Here is a 14714-nt window from a genome sequence, read left to right as displayed (position 1 = left end):
CCTAGCTGTGGCGACACTGGAGGTACTGTTGGTACCACAAGGCCATAGCAAGCCGAGCTTTCATGTGGATTCTGCCTGCCACCTTCCTTTTACCCAGGATGTTGCAGTACAACCAAAGCGGTCAGCATTGGAACTGTAGAACCAGCATCTAGTCTCGGGGTCAGTTCAACATCCTGTTATTCTGGGAAATCACTATAATCTCCCCATGCCTTAAAAAAAAATGTATATGACCATGTGTAATTAACTGGTGCTCATGTAAAATGCCACAATATCTTTGGGTCGAGTTTAATACATAAATAATGCATAGTGCTAAAGACAAAGCCTTAACAATCAAAGAACACACAAATAGATACCCATTTAGTGTCTGATTTCTACACAGTGTAACCAGAAAACCTAGATAAACTGTGGGTTCCCCACTTAAAATACTTGCCTAGGATCACACAATTTATTTTAACAAGACCTTTTGTCCATTAAGGCTTATGAAAGCACTTTCAAATATGTGAGTTCAGAATACCAATTGTGTTTGATTTAATAGACTATAATGTTTATCTATAATAATCTGGGCCACTACAGGGTTTAGGACAACTGCCTTGCCTCTTAGTTAATTAATGGTTCATGTTTAAAAACTATCACTTTTTCTAAGTACTTCTCAGTGCAGAGCTATAATGTGATGTATTAATGTCAAAACGTCCACCTGTTAAGGAAACACACTTTTTTGAATCACGTTTTATGTAATTTTGGTTGTATCCTTCATATTTCAAACATTTTAAGGGCTTCACTCGAATGGGCATTAAGAGCTAATCCAGACCCTTGGTTAGGTCTCTCCCTGTTGATTTGTTGGCCCGCCCACCTCTACTACACATATGGAATTTCTATTCAGGAACGTGGTCAGCATTCGAAATAGAGCTAGGTCATGATAGGTCTACCACTTAATGGCTGATGTATTAGGTCTCCACATGTGTGGAGACGTAATACATAAACCTTACAATCTACACTGAAGGGGTTTTGTGGCCCTTTACCATTCACCAAATATAATATATTTTACATTCTGAACCTTTTTTGAAAGGGCGGACTACTGTGACAATCTGCAGTCACACCTGTGATAAAAGGATCCGCATTATACTAAAGACCTAAGTTGCTGGATACTGGGAGGCAAACCTGTGATCTGTGTTCCCTATACAGAGTAAAAGGGGTAAGGTCTAACGACTTGAACTGAATTAAGGTGTGATTCACACAGCCGTTCATTTACTCCAATCATCACCCTGTCTTACCAACTAAAGGCGTCTGCATTCTTTCAGTTTGCTAATTTTGCCAGGTACCATTATGGGGCCTACTGGCTGGAGTTTACTTACACACTTGGTCAGTCAATCAAGAGCCTTTCACGTTGCTGCAGTGATGTTATGATAAAAGACCCCATCAGTTAAGAGCGTCTGAGGTTAGAATACAAAGCAGGCTCATTCTGAATTAATCTGACCCCCCTGCAATAATCTTCACCTCTATAATGCACAAAACTCTGGATCTGTCCAACGTTTCCCTTCTCCCTCGGAGTACAACCTCAGCATCAACATGATACAATGGCTCAAATCTGACATACAGTCAGCGTGCAACTGTTAATAGTGGAGCAGCAGCAATCTGCAGTGGTTGAAACGCTTATTTCCTCCTCGTTGTTTTCCACATGTGCACCCCAAAATATTATTAGTCTAAAAACAACCTCTTTGCACAACACTGTGATCACCAGATTGGTTATTCCAACAGCGACCCCGTTGGGTGACATCAAGACCTCACCTCCCATCCTGTACAATTCCTCAAGACTTCTGCAGCCACATTACTTTCAAGAGTCCTTCTACAAACCAGCTCTTTCCCTCTTTCTTAAACAGCGACACTTTTCATCCATGCTGTGTAAAAAAACAGTATGACATATCTTGGTCTTGTCCGCATAAGCGCAAATTAGAGCTCTTACGCAACATCATTAAGGTGTTAGCATAACTCACCAATAATTAGCCAGAGTAATTGTAAAGAATCGCCCTGCCTCATGCCCATTAAAGCTAGGTGGGTCACAAAGTTTTGTCGTTCTGAAAGTTAGGTTGCGGTTATAAAAAAGTTTGGGAAGCACTGCCATAAAGGACCTCTTCACAAATGATCTTAGTTTATCAGCATTCTCTTGCATATCTTTCAGGAACACCCTAAACGTATCTCATATACCAACTCAAGTACAGTGGTACACAAGAGAATGCCCTTAGGATTCAAGCCTTTATTGTGCATCAAACAGATCACATCATCAGCCTTCCTGCTTTCGTAGATTTCTTGAGAACAATAGCACAAAGCTCACTGTTCGCATGCATTACCTTTCGCTTTTAAACCATGCTGTTGTGGACCCTGGAAAACATTAGGCTCAAGGCAGTTGTCTAGTCTTTCCTTCAGTGAATGCATTATTAGTCCCACCTTAGACGCCAGGCACACTAGCTAGGTAAGGGCTATGAAGCCTCCTCCATAGCTCGGGTAGCAAGAACACACAAGCCTTCCCCAATCTCCAGAAACATTCCTGATCTCTAAAGATAATTTTAACATAAAAACGTAAATTGAGAAGCAGGCAAGTGATCTATTTTACCCACTTTTTCTTTTGAGAAAAAACATAAACACACATTCTTCCCATACTACATCCCAGCCAAGTAACCGTGCCAATAGAAAGGTTTTCAAACCACTGCTGAGCACCATCTGACCAATGCCAAACTCACGTGACAGGCAATTTAAAGGGTAGCAAACCAACACATTTAACACCTTTCTTTCCATGCCACTGAGTGCACCAGTCTCACGTGGCTGTTAAATACCCGCCCTGCACCCCGAGATGCAGCAATTGCTGGACGATTGATGCAGACCGATCACTGGAGGCCAGGATTGAGCAGAGAAGGGTTAAAAAGTATCCCAAACGACTTCTCACCCTTTAGGGGGGGCGGAAAACCGCTGAATTGCAAAAACCAACGGGTCCATGTAACAATATTTATTCATTTGAAACGTGTACACAAAGTAGACGGGAACACAGTGATCCACCAACTGCAAACAATAATGGTGACCTAGTAAAATATACGAAACTGCAAACGGACTAACGTCTCTTAAGTAAAATATCGTGAGAGTGCTTGAACACAATTATAGGACACCATATGATTATTTAGCTACAGCTTTTCAGAACATATAGTTTGTTTGATGGGTAGCGATGCCAGTGTTGTTGTGATGATTAGCGAGCTGTAGCCAGGGATGTTTTTGAGCACGAAATGGGAGGACAATTGTCAGATAGGCATCAAAAGTGGTCTAGTCTCTGACCAAGACCCACCGTTATCAGAGAAACTCATGCACAGCAGTAATTTACTTGTGGTGGAGAAAAATACACCTTCTCTGCAGTGCCATCCAGTTCTCTAATTCTGAAAAATGTTAGTGACACCGTCACTTCGGTCATAGTTCCAACCTTGGTAAAACATATTTTATGTCACATGTAGTTATGAATCACAGAATATGATACCACAGTAGCCTCTAGGTTTTAGCATACAAAATGAGGTACTGTCTAGGATCAACGCCAGTCAGAAAGGTAGACTGAATGAAGAACCGCATCCTGGGTGGTCTTCAATGTCTCCATCAAACTACCACATTCCAGAGCTGGATTGCCAGGAATGAAAAAGCTCTAAATGTAAATGGTATTTTGAAGCACGTAATAATTCGCCAATTCACTGTTGAAGACCTTAATGTATGTAGAGTTTGATTTCCCATTTTAAGCATTTGGAAAGGGGCTAGTATGGTTTTGCTCAGTTTATATTTCCATTAAACCTCTAGCAAGACGTACATGAAGTTGATCGGTGGCATGGCAATTGTGCCATGGTCCACGCCGCAAGCAATGAAAGTAGACTCTCAACCTAATGGTTTGCTACATAAGAAACAGCCTCACACATTCCAGAGCCTAGATGCCACCATATCTACTTCACCAATTATAGCTATGCCCCTGGAGTAGATCCATTTATTTGATGTACATGTGGTTAGCTTCACCCACTTGGCAAACCAGTTTGTACTAAATTGTAGCCTGGCGTCAAAGCGGCAACAAGAATTTAATGGTCATCCAAATCAGTTTGTTTCCATCACAAGGCTAATGCCAGTTTGTGACAATAAAAAAAAAAATGTGCCAATCAACACACTGCTTTTCATACTTTGGTGATGTGTCTGTGTGAAGCATATGACAGAAGTTCTGAGTCCTTGCAGATGCAGTGCAATTTCTGATACCACAATCCATATACCATCTATTCCAGCTCCTATCTACTGGAAGGATTTAAGTATCTCACTGGGTTACTTATGGCACAAACCTAGACCAACATGTAGTTTCTAGATTATCCTAAATCTTTGATTTGAGGCTACATGGGAATAAGCCAGATTCGATTTTATAATTTCATGGTTCAGCTCATCTTAGGATCTAGATGTTGAACACCAAAATTCTTTGCAATCCATAGAAATGCGAGGAGAGCTTGTCAGCTCCTTTGAGTATCATTTAAAAAGTCAGAAGATAGCACCTAAGTTAGTCCTCGCCATTCAGTGTGAAAGTCACGCCTCACAAGCCCAGAAATTCGGAAGCACGGTGTTGTGGAAAGGTAGAGAGCGATTTGCAATACATCTGCTGATGTCCCTGTACATGCAGCCATAACCCATTACTCAGTGTTTAAATAACACTACCCACGTGGACTGGGGTATGTATGTATTAATTTAACAATTGTCTTGTGGGACTCATTCAAAAGTGGTACCTTCTTATGCGTCTTAGAAGGAACCCACAGTTACTTAGACTTATTAATCGGACCAAAATTCATTTAAAAGAAAACAAAACATAGAGCTGATAGAGTTTACATCTTGTAATGTTTAGACACCAATTTAGTGTAACATTCAACAAAGTAAGAGATCATAGTGCAGATGATGCAGTGCTCCACTGTTGATTCTTTGCAATTCATTTTGGTCCAATGAATAAGTCTCAGTAACTGGGTTCCTTCGAAGAGATATAAGAAGGTATCATTTTTGAATGAGTCCCAATGGACAACTTTCCAACTGATACATAGTCCATTACTCAGCATTAACGAGTGGTGCTTCACAAAATTCTTAAGCATTTACCAGGACAACAGTGACATGAATAGAAGAGCCCGTCTTCCTATGCTGGAATCAAGTCTTACCTGTAAACAAAGATATCTCCCCAGTCCACCTCAACTTTGGAACAGTACAACCCATTTGCAAGAAGGAAAGCTATAACCACTCAGATACAGGAGTAAACACCAGTCGACGAGCTATGCAAAAGAATACGGGACTTAGATGTGTAAGTGGCCACATGGCGTATGTGAGCAGCACTCTATGTTCAAGCTCTAAATTGCCACTAAACAATAAAAAAAAAAATACTAAGAACATTTCCTGTTGATATAGAACACACACATATATATAAAAGGTGACTTTCATTAGATAATCAAAAGAACATTAATTCCATTCTCTCCTTTACTTAGTTCAGGTAGGAAGACTATTATGAAGGCACTTCCCGAACCAGAACAGTTTCTGAAATTCACAAAAAAGGTCAGCACTTCCAAGCTCGCCCCAGTTTTAAACAAGCTTGTACAGCAAAAATGTTTTTTTAATTTCTAAAAGAACAAATATTTGTGTATTGTTCCTATCTTACCAACTCTCCATGGATTATCTTGAGAGATATAGCTGTCCAGTTGGTGTCAGATGGCTTAACGTTCGTCCTTTGATGGCTATTTACTTGATAAGGGCTCTAACCTTATCAAACTCCGAGTCCATTGTGAATATCTTGCTTTCATTCTTACTTGCCACAGGACGATTATACAACCAGTGACAGCCGGGTAGATAATCCTCTATACCGTCTCTCCCGTGGCCTTCATGTGGGGTCCATGTTCCTTTTTTAATCCAGTTTTTCTGCCTAAACTTGTTGGGGTTTGTATGGGTGGGTAATTTTTATATAAAAAAAAAAAAAAAAAAAAAAAGAAGGAAGGAAGGAAGGAAGATGGACCCCACATGCAGGCCCCATAGGAGACAGTATGGAGGATTATCTACCCAGCCTTCACTGGCTGTATTAACTGTCTGTGGGGAGTAGGAATGAAAGCAAGGTCTTCACATTGAACTCAGTTTGGTAACGTTAGAAACTGGGTTTCTGGTTGCCAGAGGAATTCACCCTGTTCAAACAGGAACCACAATCCTAGTCTGGGTACGTCACCAATACATCCTGGGTTAACTTGTGCTCACCCCTCTGGTAGCTTGGCACAGCGCAATCAGGCTTAATTTAAGAGGCAATGTGTAAATTATTTGTGCAACACTTCAGACAGTAAAAAACACCACACAAAAATAATCCACACCAGGTTATAAACATTGAGCTTAAGTTAGTAAATAAAACCAGACCAAACTTACAAAAATCCAATACGTAGAAGTTGAAAAATGAATTTTAAAGATTAAGCTCCCTTTGTGTGTGGCAGTCTAGAGGGAATGCACATGCCTACTTGTCAGCACACCTCAGGCGTGTACTGGAGAAAGGCAGTAGTCACCAAATGGCAAAAGCAAGAAAATGCCAATGTTCTACAAGTGGCATTTTCAGAACTGCAATTTAAATCTGACTTCACCATAAGTTGTGATTTTAAATTCTGTTGGAAAGTGGATTGTTGGTCAGTACCTACACCTAGCAATAGGCCACTAACCCCCACTTAGGTCCCGTTAGGTCTCAATAAATTAAACCCAGCTCAACCCTTGGTAGCTTGGCAACGAGCAACAAGGCTTAACTTAGGAGACAAGTGTGTAAAGCATTTAAAAATCACAAAAAAGTAAATAAGTAAAACACAATAAAAATTCAACACCTATTTTTTGAAAAATATATAGTATATTATCTTTAAACTGACACTAAAATGACAAAAATCCAATGTAGGGAACCAACGATAAGAATTTTTAAAGATTAGTAATTCTCTTAGAAGCAAATAGCGCTCAAAGGGTTAAAAAAAAAAAGGGCCACACTGGACAAGGAGAAAATCCAGAGTTCAGGCCACCCACGAGGTAACACTTGTTACACTTATTTTCAGAAGTGTTTTTTGATTCAGGAAAGTGGTCCACAGCACCAGCAAAGGGTTCAGAGGCTCTGGTTTGCCTCTTGGGGTCTGGGACTACAATTCCCACAATGCATCTCTTCAACTTATGGAATTGCTCCAAACTTCTAGATTGTCTTCCAGGGGTCCCTTTTGGGTCCTTGAAGTGTCCACAACTTGATCCAAGGCTCCAGAAGCTTGGAGCTGTTCCCTGGGGGTTGGGACTATAATTCCCAGAATGCACCTGGTCAGAATACTCAAATGGACACTGGTCACCTGAACTCTTCTTGCAGGAGTTGATGCAGGGGACACTGGGCAGTTCCTTTGTACCTGTAGCAAACAGGGAGTCCCTTCTGGAAGCAGTAGAAGACAGGCAAAGTCATTTTAGTAGTGAAGCCCAAGTCTGCAGCTGGTGCAGTCCTTCAGGGTGTTGTGTCCAGGTGCAGGTCAGGGGTCCAGCAGGGCAGTCATTCTTCTTTGTCTTGTTCCTTGTAGGGCTCTTCAGTGCAGGTGCAGCTCTGCCATTTTTATCCTTGCTCCTGGGGTGTAAAGCAAGAGGGCCTGACTGTCCAATCACAGGCAGGCTCCTTCCCCCTTAGACGCCTACTTCCTGGGAAGTGTGGCAAAAAAAAATATATATATCAGTCCCGGGGAGCAACATTCTTCAAAAATCCAACATGGCTGCAACTGATTTTCGGAGGTTAGATCTGGCTGAGCCCACCCACTGGTATGGATAAAAATCCTAAACACACACCTCTCCTAATCTAATCAAGAGCGTACCTAATTGTCTGGGGTCGCAGGAAATGGGGGAGGTACTGAGCCGCTTCTATGTCCTTCCCTGCCTTTGAAGTCTGGTTTGGCTGCCCCCCTCCTCCCCGTCCTGTTTCACCATCTGCTGAGGCAGATCTCTGCCCCAGGAACATCCGTTGTGTTCAGCCCAGGCCACTTCACACCTCATCAAGGCAGGCTGGCCAAATCAGAGAAGGGCACTACAGGGCTGAAGTTGGCACCTTTCAGGTAGAGTTTAAAAACTCTTTACCTGAACTAGTTATATTAAATCCAACAATGGCAAGTTGTGGGATTCATCATAACAATTAATTTGATACCAAACTCAAGGTATGTCTCTCTTAACGGGACTTTGTTTATTAAAATAAAGTCTCCCCATTTTAGCCTATTGAGGCCATTCACTACAGTGAGGGAAAAACAAATCAGGCTATAAAACTATTTTTATAAGGTCCCTGCTTACTAGTTACATGGCACCCAACCCTAGGGGCACTTAGGGAACACCTTGGGGTTGACTTATTTGTAAAAATAAGGTAGTTGAAGACATTGGAATTAAAAACTGGAATTTGGAAAATGGGCCTGGGCACCTCAGGAGTGCACCTATGGGTGCACCCCCTATGCTGGGGTCCTTAAACCTACATGCCCTACCATATAATAGGGACCTAAGCAAGTTGACATAGCCAATTACAATTAGCAAGGTTGCATACTAATTTTACACCGAGCATAGGCCCTGGGACTGGTTAGCAGTAACCAGGGCACCATCAGTCAGTAAAACACCAGCAAAAGTGAAAAATGGGGGCAAATAGTTAGGGGGCCTCTGCAATCATCTCTGTTTTCTGACAAATTGAGAGTACAGAGACATCAAACCTATCTCTTCCAGATTGTGAATTACACTCATTAGGTGTAATAAGGTAATCCCAATTTGATCCTCTGGAACACTTAGGCACTGCAGTATTGAAAAACAAATTCAAGTTTTTCACTACCAGGGCATGGAAATCGTATAACTACATGTACTTTTCAAATACACTTCCCCTGACCCATGGGCTGTCCAGGGCCTACCTTAAGGGCAACTCATATGTATTAAAAAAAGAAGGTTTTGACCTGGCAAGAGGTTTACTTTGCCAGTACGACATTATTTAAAATTGCACACCCAGTCTCTGCAATGGCAGGCCTGAGACATTGTGCGTCCCATCATAGCGTCCCCTTACCAATCAGTGCTGCAGGCCAACTAGCATTTAATTTACAGGATCTGGGCACATGTAGTGCACTTTACTAGGGACTTATAAGTAAGTTAAATATACCCATTGGTTATAAGCCAAAGCTACCATGTTTTAGGGGAGAGAGCACAAGCACTTTAGCACTGGTTAGCAGTGGTAAAGTGCAGAGTCATAAAGCCAGCAATAACAAGGTCACAAAAAGGAGGAGGAAAGTAAAACGTTGAGGGTGACTCTTCATTGAGGGCCATTTTTCAACACATAAGGTTACAGACCTTAGCAAGTAAGTATCTATCAAAGAACCAATGTTAGGCAGTAGATGACACCAACTGGACAGCTATTTTTCTGATGATAATCCATGGAAAAGTTGTTAGGATAAAAGCAAATACACAAATGTTTGCCTTTTTAGAATTTAAAACCATTTTTTGTTGTTAGACGACTGGGCTGCATGCACTTCTAACTTTAGGAGCTTATACTGTCAGTAAAGAGTCTACAATGTTATGGTACTGAAAATTGGATCCCTTATTGGAACCCTTACCATATTAGTTGTTGAACCACGATCTTAACCAGTCACTGCTCTCCTTTAGTCGGTTTCTACAGATTCAGCCATGTTCTGGGCATGCCAGCTATACTGTACTCCATCAGCTATTCACCAGCCTCTATACTTTCTATGAACAACTGCTATGTACCGTGCCATCCCAGCAATGCTTTTCATACACTCAACCAAGCTCTGCACCCCTCTGTCATGCAGGGTGGACGGGCCCAGTATGGCGATCTGCTCACGTTTAGCCAAGCTCCGACTAAATTTAATTCTTTCATCAATCATAAAACTCCAACTCTGGTAGGAATCAGCTTCTAAGTGATTAAAGCTAGCGGCAGCTCCTCCTCTACGGCAGAGGAGCATCGCCCCCACTACCACCACCCTCACCCCACCCCGCCAGCAGGTGCAAATTGAAAAATAAAAACGATAATAAACAATATTCTCTGGCGGCCAAACACGTGCACTGAGCTCTCTCAGACCCAGGCTCCCAGTCTGCCTGGGAGTGCCAAGCCAGGCCACACCGGACAATACTAATGCTGCTCTCATGCTGCAGCAGCATGAGAATTGGCTGCAGGGCAGGTTGGGAGCCGGAGCCTGTTGTGAGTGAGGACCGAGGAGCAGCTTAGCGAGGCGGCGAGTCAGGTAAGGTTTTTTTTGTTTTTTGTTTTTGTGCCCCATCCCCCGCTTTGCCCACACAGAAGAAGCCCCTGATTAAAGCACCAAGAAGGATATAAGGTGCGATGGGGGACAGAAAGATGTGGGACAAGAACCAGGATGTGTAAAGTTAGTGTAGTTGGAACTGCCTTGGCTATAAGCTCTCTCTAGCCTATTGATTTGGTTAAACTTGTGTGCGTGCTGTATGCTCCTAGAGTGTTAACATTACCACTCATAGCAATACCTGTATAAAAGTCACCTTGGAATATTAAAATAAATGATCCTCCTTGAACCCGTCAGGCTATACGCAGATCTGAGCAACACATGCTCAGTGCCACTCAGCTACATACCCTACTGCCTAGCCAGTATTTGTTAGAAACAAAATCTGATGCTGAATTCTGGCAATGTATAGAATCAAGAAGTAGGTTTAAAACGATGCAAAATACTTATATGGGGTATTGGCACATGCAGGGTAGGAACCACATGGGAATAACTATTGAAACCAAAATAATACTTATTTAAAAGTTTCTGTAATTAGCATCAAATGGAAAAAACAAGCGTTAGCAATCTGCATAGGTCGTGCTTATAAATAAAAGTTTCATCCACCAATCATCTCATTCACTCACATACGCGATCACAATAACAATATTAAACATGGCTGTGTGTGGCCAATTTGCAGTAGTATTGTGCACGGTGTATAGATGTTTTAAACTTACACCGTAGCATAGACGATACATTCCATCATGGTCATTTAGTCGTGGCACAATGCCAATGAAATGAGCAGCACACACGCCGCAATTAGCACTGTCTGGGGAGCTGAAGTATGCTCTAAGATATTAAAACGGAAAGAGGTTAAGGAAAGAAAATGAAACTTAACTTAAAGCAGAAAATGGAAAACTGAAAAACTGTTTTACCAGCCCTGGCACTCAACCACAGTCATTTTCAGTCAGCTGTACCTATGTGATCAGATAAATGGTGTCATGCAAAGGCCAAGAGAGTCAAGGCTAATGTGAGCTGGCACTTTGCACCATGCTGTATTCTGAGATCTCCAAAGTGGTGCTCGTCAGCACCCTCACATGTTGCTCTCCAGTGGTTTCATACCTCTGTTTTACTTTGTGCAACAAAACATTTAAGGACAGCATATAATGCCTTCCATGTTCCGTTCTTTGGGTAGCTTTTCTAGTAACAGTTGCCCCGGTACATGTCAAGGCATAAAAACACTTTTTCCAGAATAGCAGGGATATAAGGAGTGTGGAGGCAACCTCTGTAGTGGTGCACTGGGATAGCTCAAATGGAACCATAAACTTCCTCCTGAAGTTTCGGTTTGAGTCAAAGAGATCCCCCAGGCCAGAAGCAATAATACGACACCCTTTAAATGTTTCTGAGGAAAGAAGACCAAGCACATGCGATAATACAGCCAAGAGAGTATCACTGATATAGACTAATTGTACCTAAACTTCAAGGTGTGTTACTTTATTGTCTTGATTATTACCACATATTGATTTAACGTTTGGGTGTTGACTAGTAGAGATTCTAGTGAGACATGGCCTAGCAGCCAGGATAACGTCATGCATTATGTTAGATGCAGCATTATGACATTTGCAATTACAAATGCAACAAAAGTGCATACTAGGTGCATTTGGAAAGCTTGAAAAGTTGATTATGCTAGCACAAGCGTTATGAAATGTAGCATAAAATGCACTGACTTCATGCACAGAAAACATTTGTTTTTACACAAACATGTTTCCAATACTCCGTTCTATTGATTTGCTAATGACCCTGAGGCAACCTTTTGTACTGCTTATACTTGTGGTAACTGATATATATTCTCTGAAAAAAAAATATTGGTTTGTGGCGTCCGTGCTTGCCACAGTAGCCTCTCGTTATCGTGTGGCTAAACCACTTATTAAGGAATCCGTGCCCTGCCTTCAAATCCCAGCTGGTGTTTCAATGGAAACATTATGACACTGAGCAAATCACTTAAACTCCCTGTGCTTAAAAGTGTTACTATATGTGAAATGTAATTAAATTAAAATGTTGAATATTATACATTGTGAAATTCAAATGCACTCAGTTTGTAAGCAGCTAAGTTTGTCCTGTATATATATATATATATATATATATATATATATATATATATACACACACACACACACACACACACACACCAGTACAACTGTACATTTAAATCCTAACTAGAGTTTACAAATTTGCTCTAAATGTGCACCATTTTCCACTAAAATGTACAAACCTTTATTAGAGGAAAATCCCAAAACATTTTTTGTATAACAGTATTTAAACTAACATGTTTTGCTAATGTTAATGACAAAATGTCACATTAAAAGCATAATAATTTGTGGCTAAATATCCTAAAAAAAACATGTGGGAAAGCCAATATTTCCCATGGCGTAAGTTTATATATGTATGTGTGCGTTTTTAACGTTTTTTTATTTTTTATTATTATTATTATTATAAGATACTGGAGGGCAACCTAACCTGTCTTGCTTTCTTATTAAATTCTACCAAGAATGATCACAGTTCCACACTCAGGGTTTGTCAATAAGGGAAATAAACAGCAAACTCCTGGCTTACAAAGAAGGTGTGTGAGATTTCATTTAACAAACGTGTCTACAGGCTTTCTTGGGCAATAACAAACCATGCTTAAAGGCATACTACATTTAATATACGAGTTTCGCAAAAAATAAAAAAAGCCTACTATTGTTTTTTTTTTCTCCTTGTCATATAACTAGTCAAAAAAACTGGGTGCAGGCAAGGAATGTGAGAAAACTGTACACACTAAAAAGGTAGGTTGACTGTCGCAAGCCACAAAGAACTGGCGAGCAGCAAACACGGTTATAACATCTGGGACGAGGTGCACAGAGGTGGGGCATAAAAGTACAAGAACGCGGGTGGAGTCAAGCAGCAAGCTGCGGCACGTGGCCTGAGCCGCCTCAAGAAGCACGTGCAGTAGAAGCAGAGGGTCTGGTATTTAAAGTCCCCTTTCTAGACACGCCAGCCTTACCTGGGTGACCCTCACCCACGGACTCGGAAGTAAACATGAAGGCCCCGTCCCCATCAGGGGAGCAGTCGTCCATCGTCCCGTTCATGGGTGTCCTGTGACTGTGTCCGGTACCGCGGGTGCAGAGGGCGAGTGCTGTGAACTCTCACTCCCCGGGAATCCCTGCTATATAGGGAAAGCTGGGAATAGCAGGCTTACAGGAGGGGCACCCAGTGCACGAGAGGGGGAGGGGCATATCGCTGCACGAGAGTAATGGGAGGGGCAAAAGAGGGGCGGAGAAGGGGCGAGCACGCGAGGACTGAATCTACGCACGGCGCATAGGGAGGGGTGAGCGTTGCACCATGAGGAGGGTGGAACGCTGTGGGGCTGTGTCAAGTGGCGTCTTGGTTTTAAAAGTCCTCGCACGAGAGTTCGACCAGTGTATTTGATACTTTTAACTCACGTCTGCCTGTCCTTCCCTGATTCTTCCAAGCATTCTTTCAGCCCCGCGCGCATTATTGGAATGTTTACGCTGGGATGGATCATAGTCCCAGGCATGTAGACCCACATTAATCTATTAAACCACCAGACTTGGCTAAGCTAAAATCAGTCCCAATGAATCCCTGAGAGTTACTTGGTGTTAGACAGGTTAGTGGGCAGAGGACAGCCAGTGATATATGGCGTGCAGCTGAGAGGGGCTTGTAACTGCAGGTGGTCTGCAGTAGGACATAACCCAATGGCGCATGTCAAGTGTGCCCGCCGTCTCCTGTTAAGTTTTTATTTTTTAAGTAACAGTATGCTTAATGAGACTCCTTAGTTTAAATCACGCCATCACCATGACGTTTAAATTCCTATGTAAAGTATCTTTTGACCCCAAAAAAACGGGACCACCACACAGTGTCCATCATATCACAGGGGTTACTTGAAAGCCACACATATCTCTGAAGTGGTCTCACGTCAGGAGTAAGTAGCCTTTCCAATCCATCCTCGTTTTTGTTGTCCGCCATTTGAGTGGGAAAGGCAACAGCACCATTCAGAGAAAATAATCATTAATGGGTATGATGACGCAGAAAAAGAGGGTTCGACATATATTCATGTACACTGTGTAACCGACATATATATTGAAGTGTGATTTTAAGTAAAAGAAATAATGTACGAGGGAAATTGTGCCCTCGGGGCAGTTCGCCATCATTATAAACGAGCTTTATTAATCATGAAGTATTAAAAATGTATTAATCCGTCATAATCGCAAATGTATGCTATGATTTCTTGTTTGAAAACTGTTTTGCTTAGCTTAAATTTAGTACAGGCTTTGGCCTAGTTGCTTGGTTTCAAATTCTAACTGCGTGATTCTTTTTTTTCCTTGAATTAATGAAATATATTCTTGCTTGAAGTTGTATTTTTCCAGTAGAAACTGGCTGGTACACTTATCT

The 14714-nt window shown here is 41.7% G+C and overlaps 1 protein-coding gene across 2 annotated transcripts in view; it reads right to left on the bottom strand.

Annotated features, from left to right (window-relative positions):
- Nucleotides 1-13548, bottom strand: part of LOC138300926 (S-adenosylmethionine synthase) — a 111813-nt gene extending 98265 nt beyond the window's left edge. For both annotated transcript variants that reach the window (XM_069240824.1, XM_069240826.1), the window contains exon 1: nucleotides 13306-13548. In XM_069240824.1, the coding sequence (XP_069096925.1) occupies nucleotides 13306-13390 (85 nt within the window). In that variant the 5' untranslated portion in view covers nucleotides 13391-13548. The remainder of the gene's footprint in view (nucleotides 1-13305) is intronic.
- Nucleotides 13549-14714: the final 1166 nt, after the last annotated feature.

This window comes from Pleurodeles waltl, chromosome 6 (genome assembly GCF_031143425.1).
Source record: "Pleurodeles waltl isolate 20211129_DDA chromosome 6, aPleWal1.hap1.20221129, whole genome shotgun sequence".
Lineage (NCBI taxonomy): Eukaryota > Metazoa > Chordata > Amphibia > Caudata > Salamandridae > Pleurodeles > Pleurodeles waltl.
Note: the sequence above shows the minus strand (reverse complement) of the source record. Positions and strands in the feature narration are given on the sequence as shown.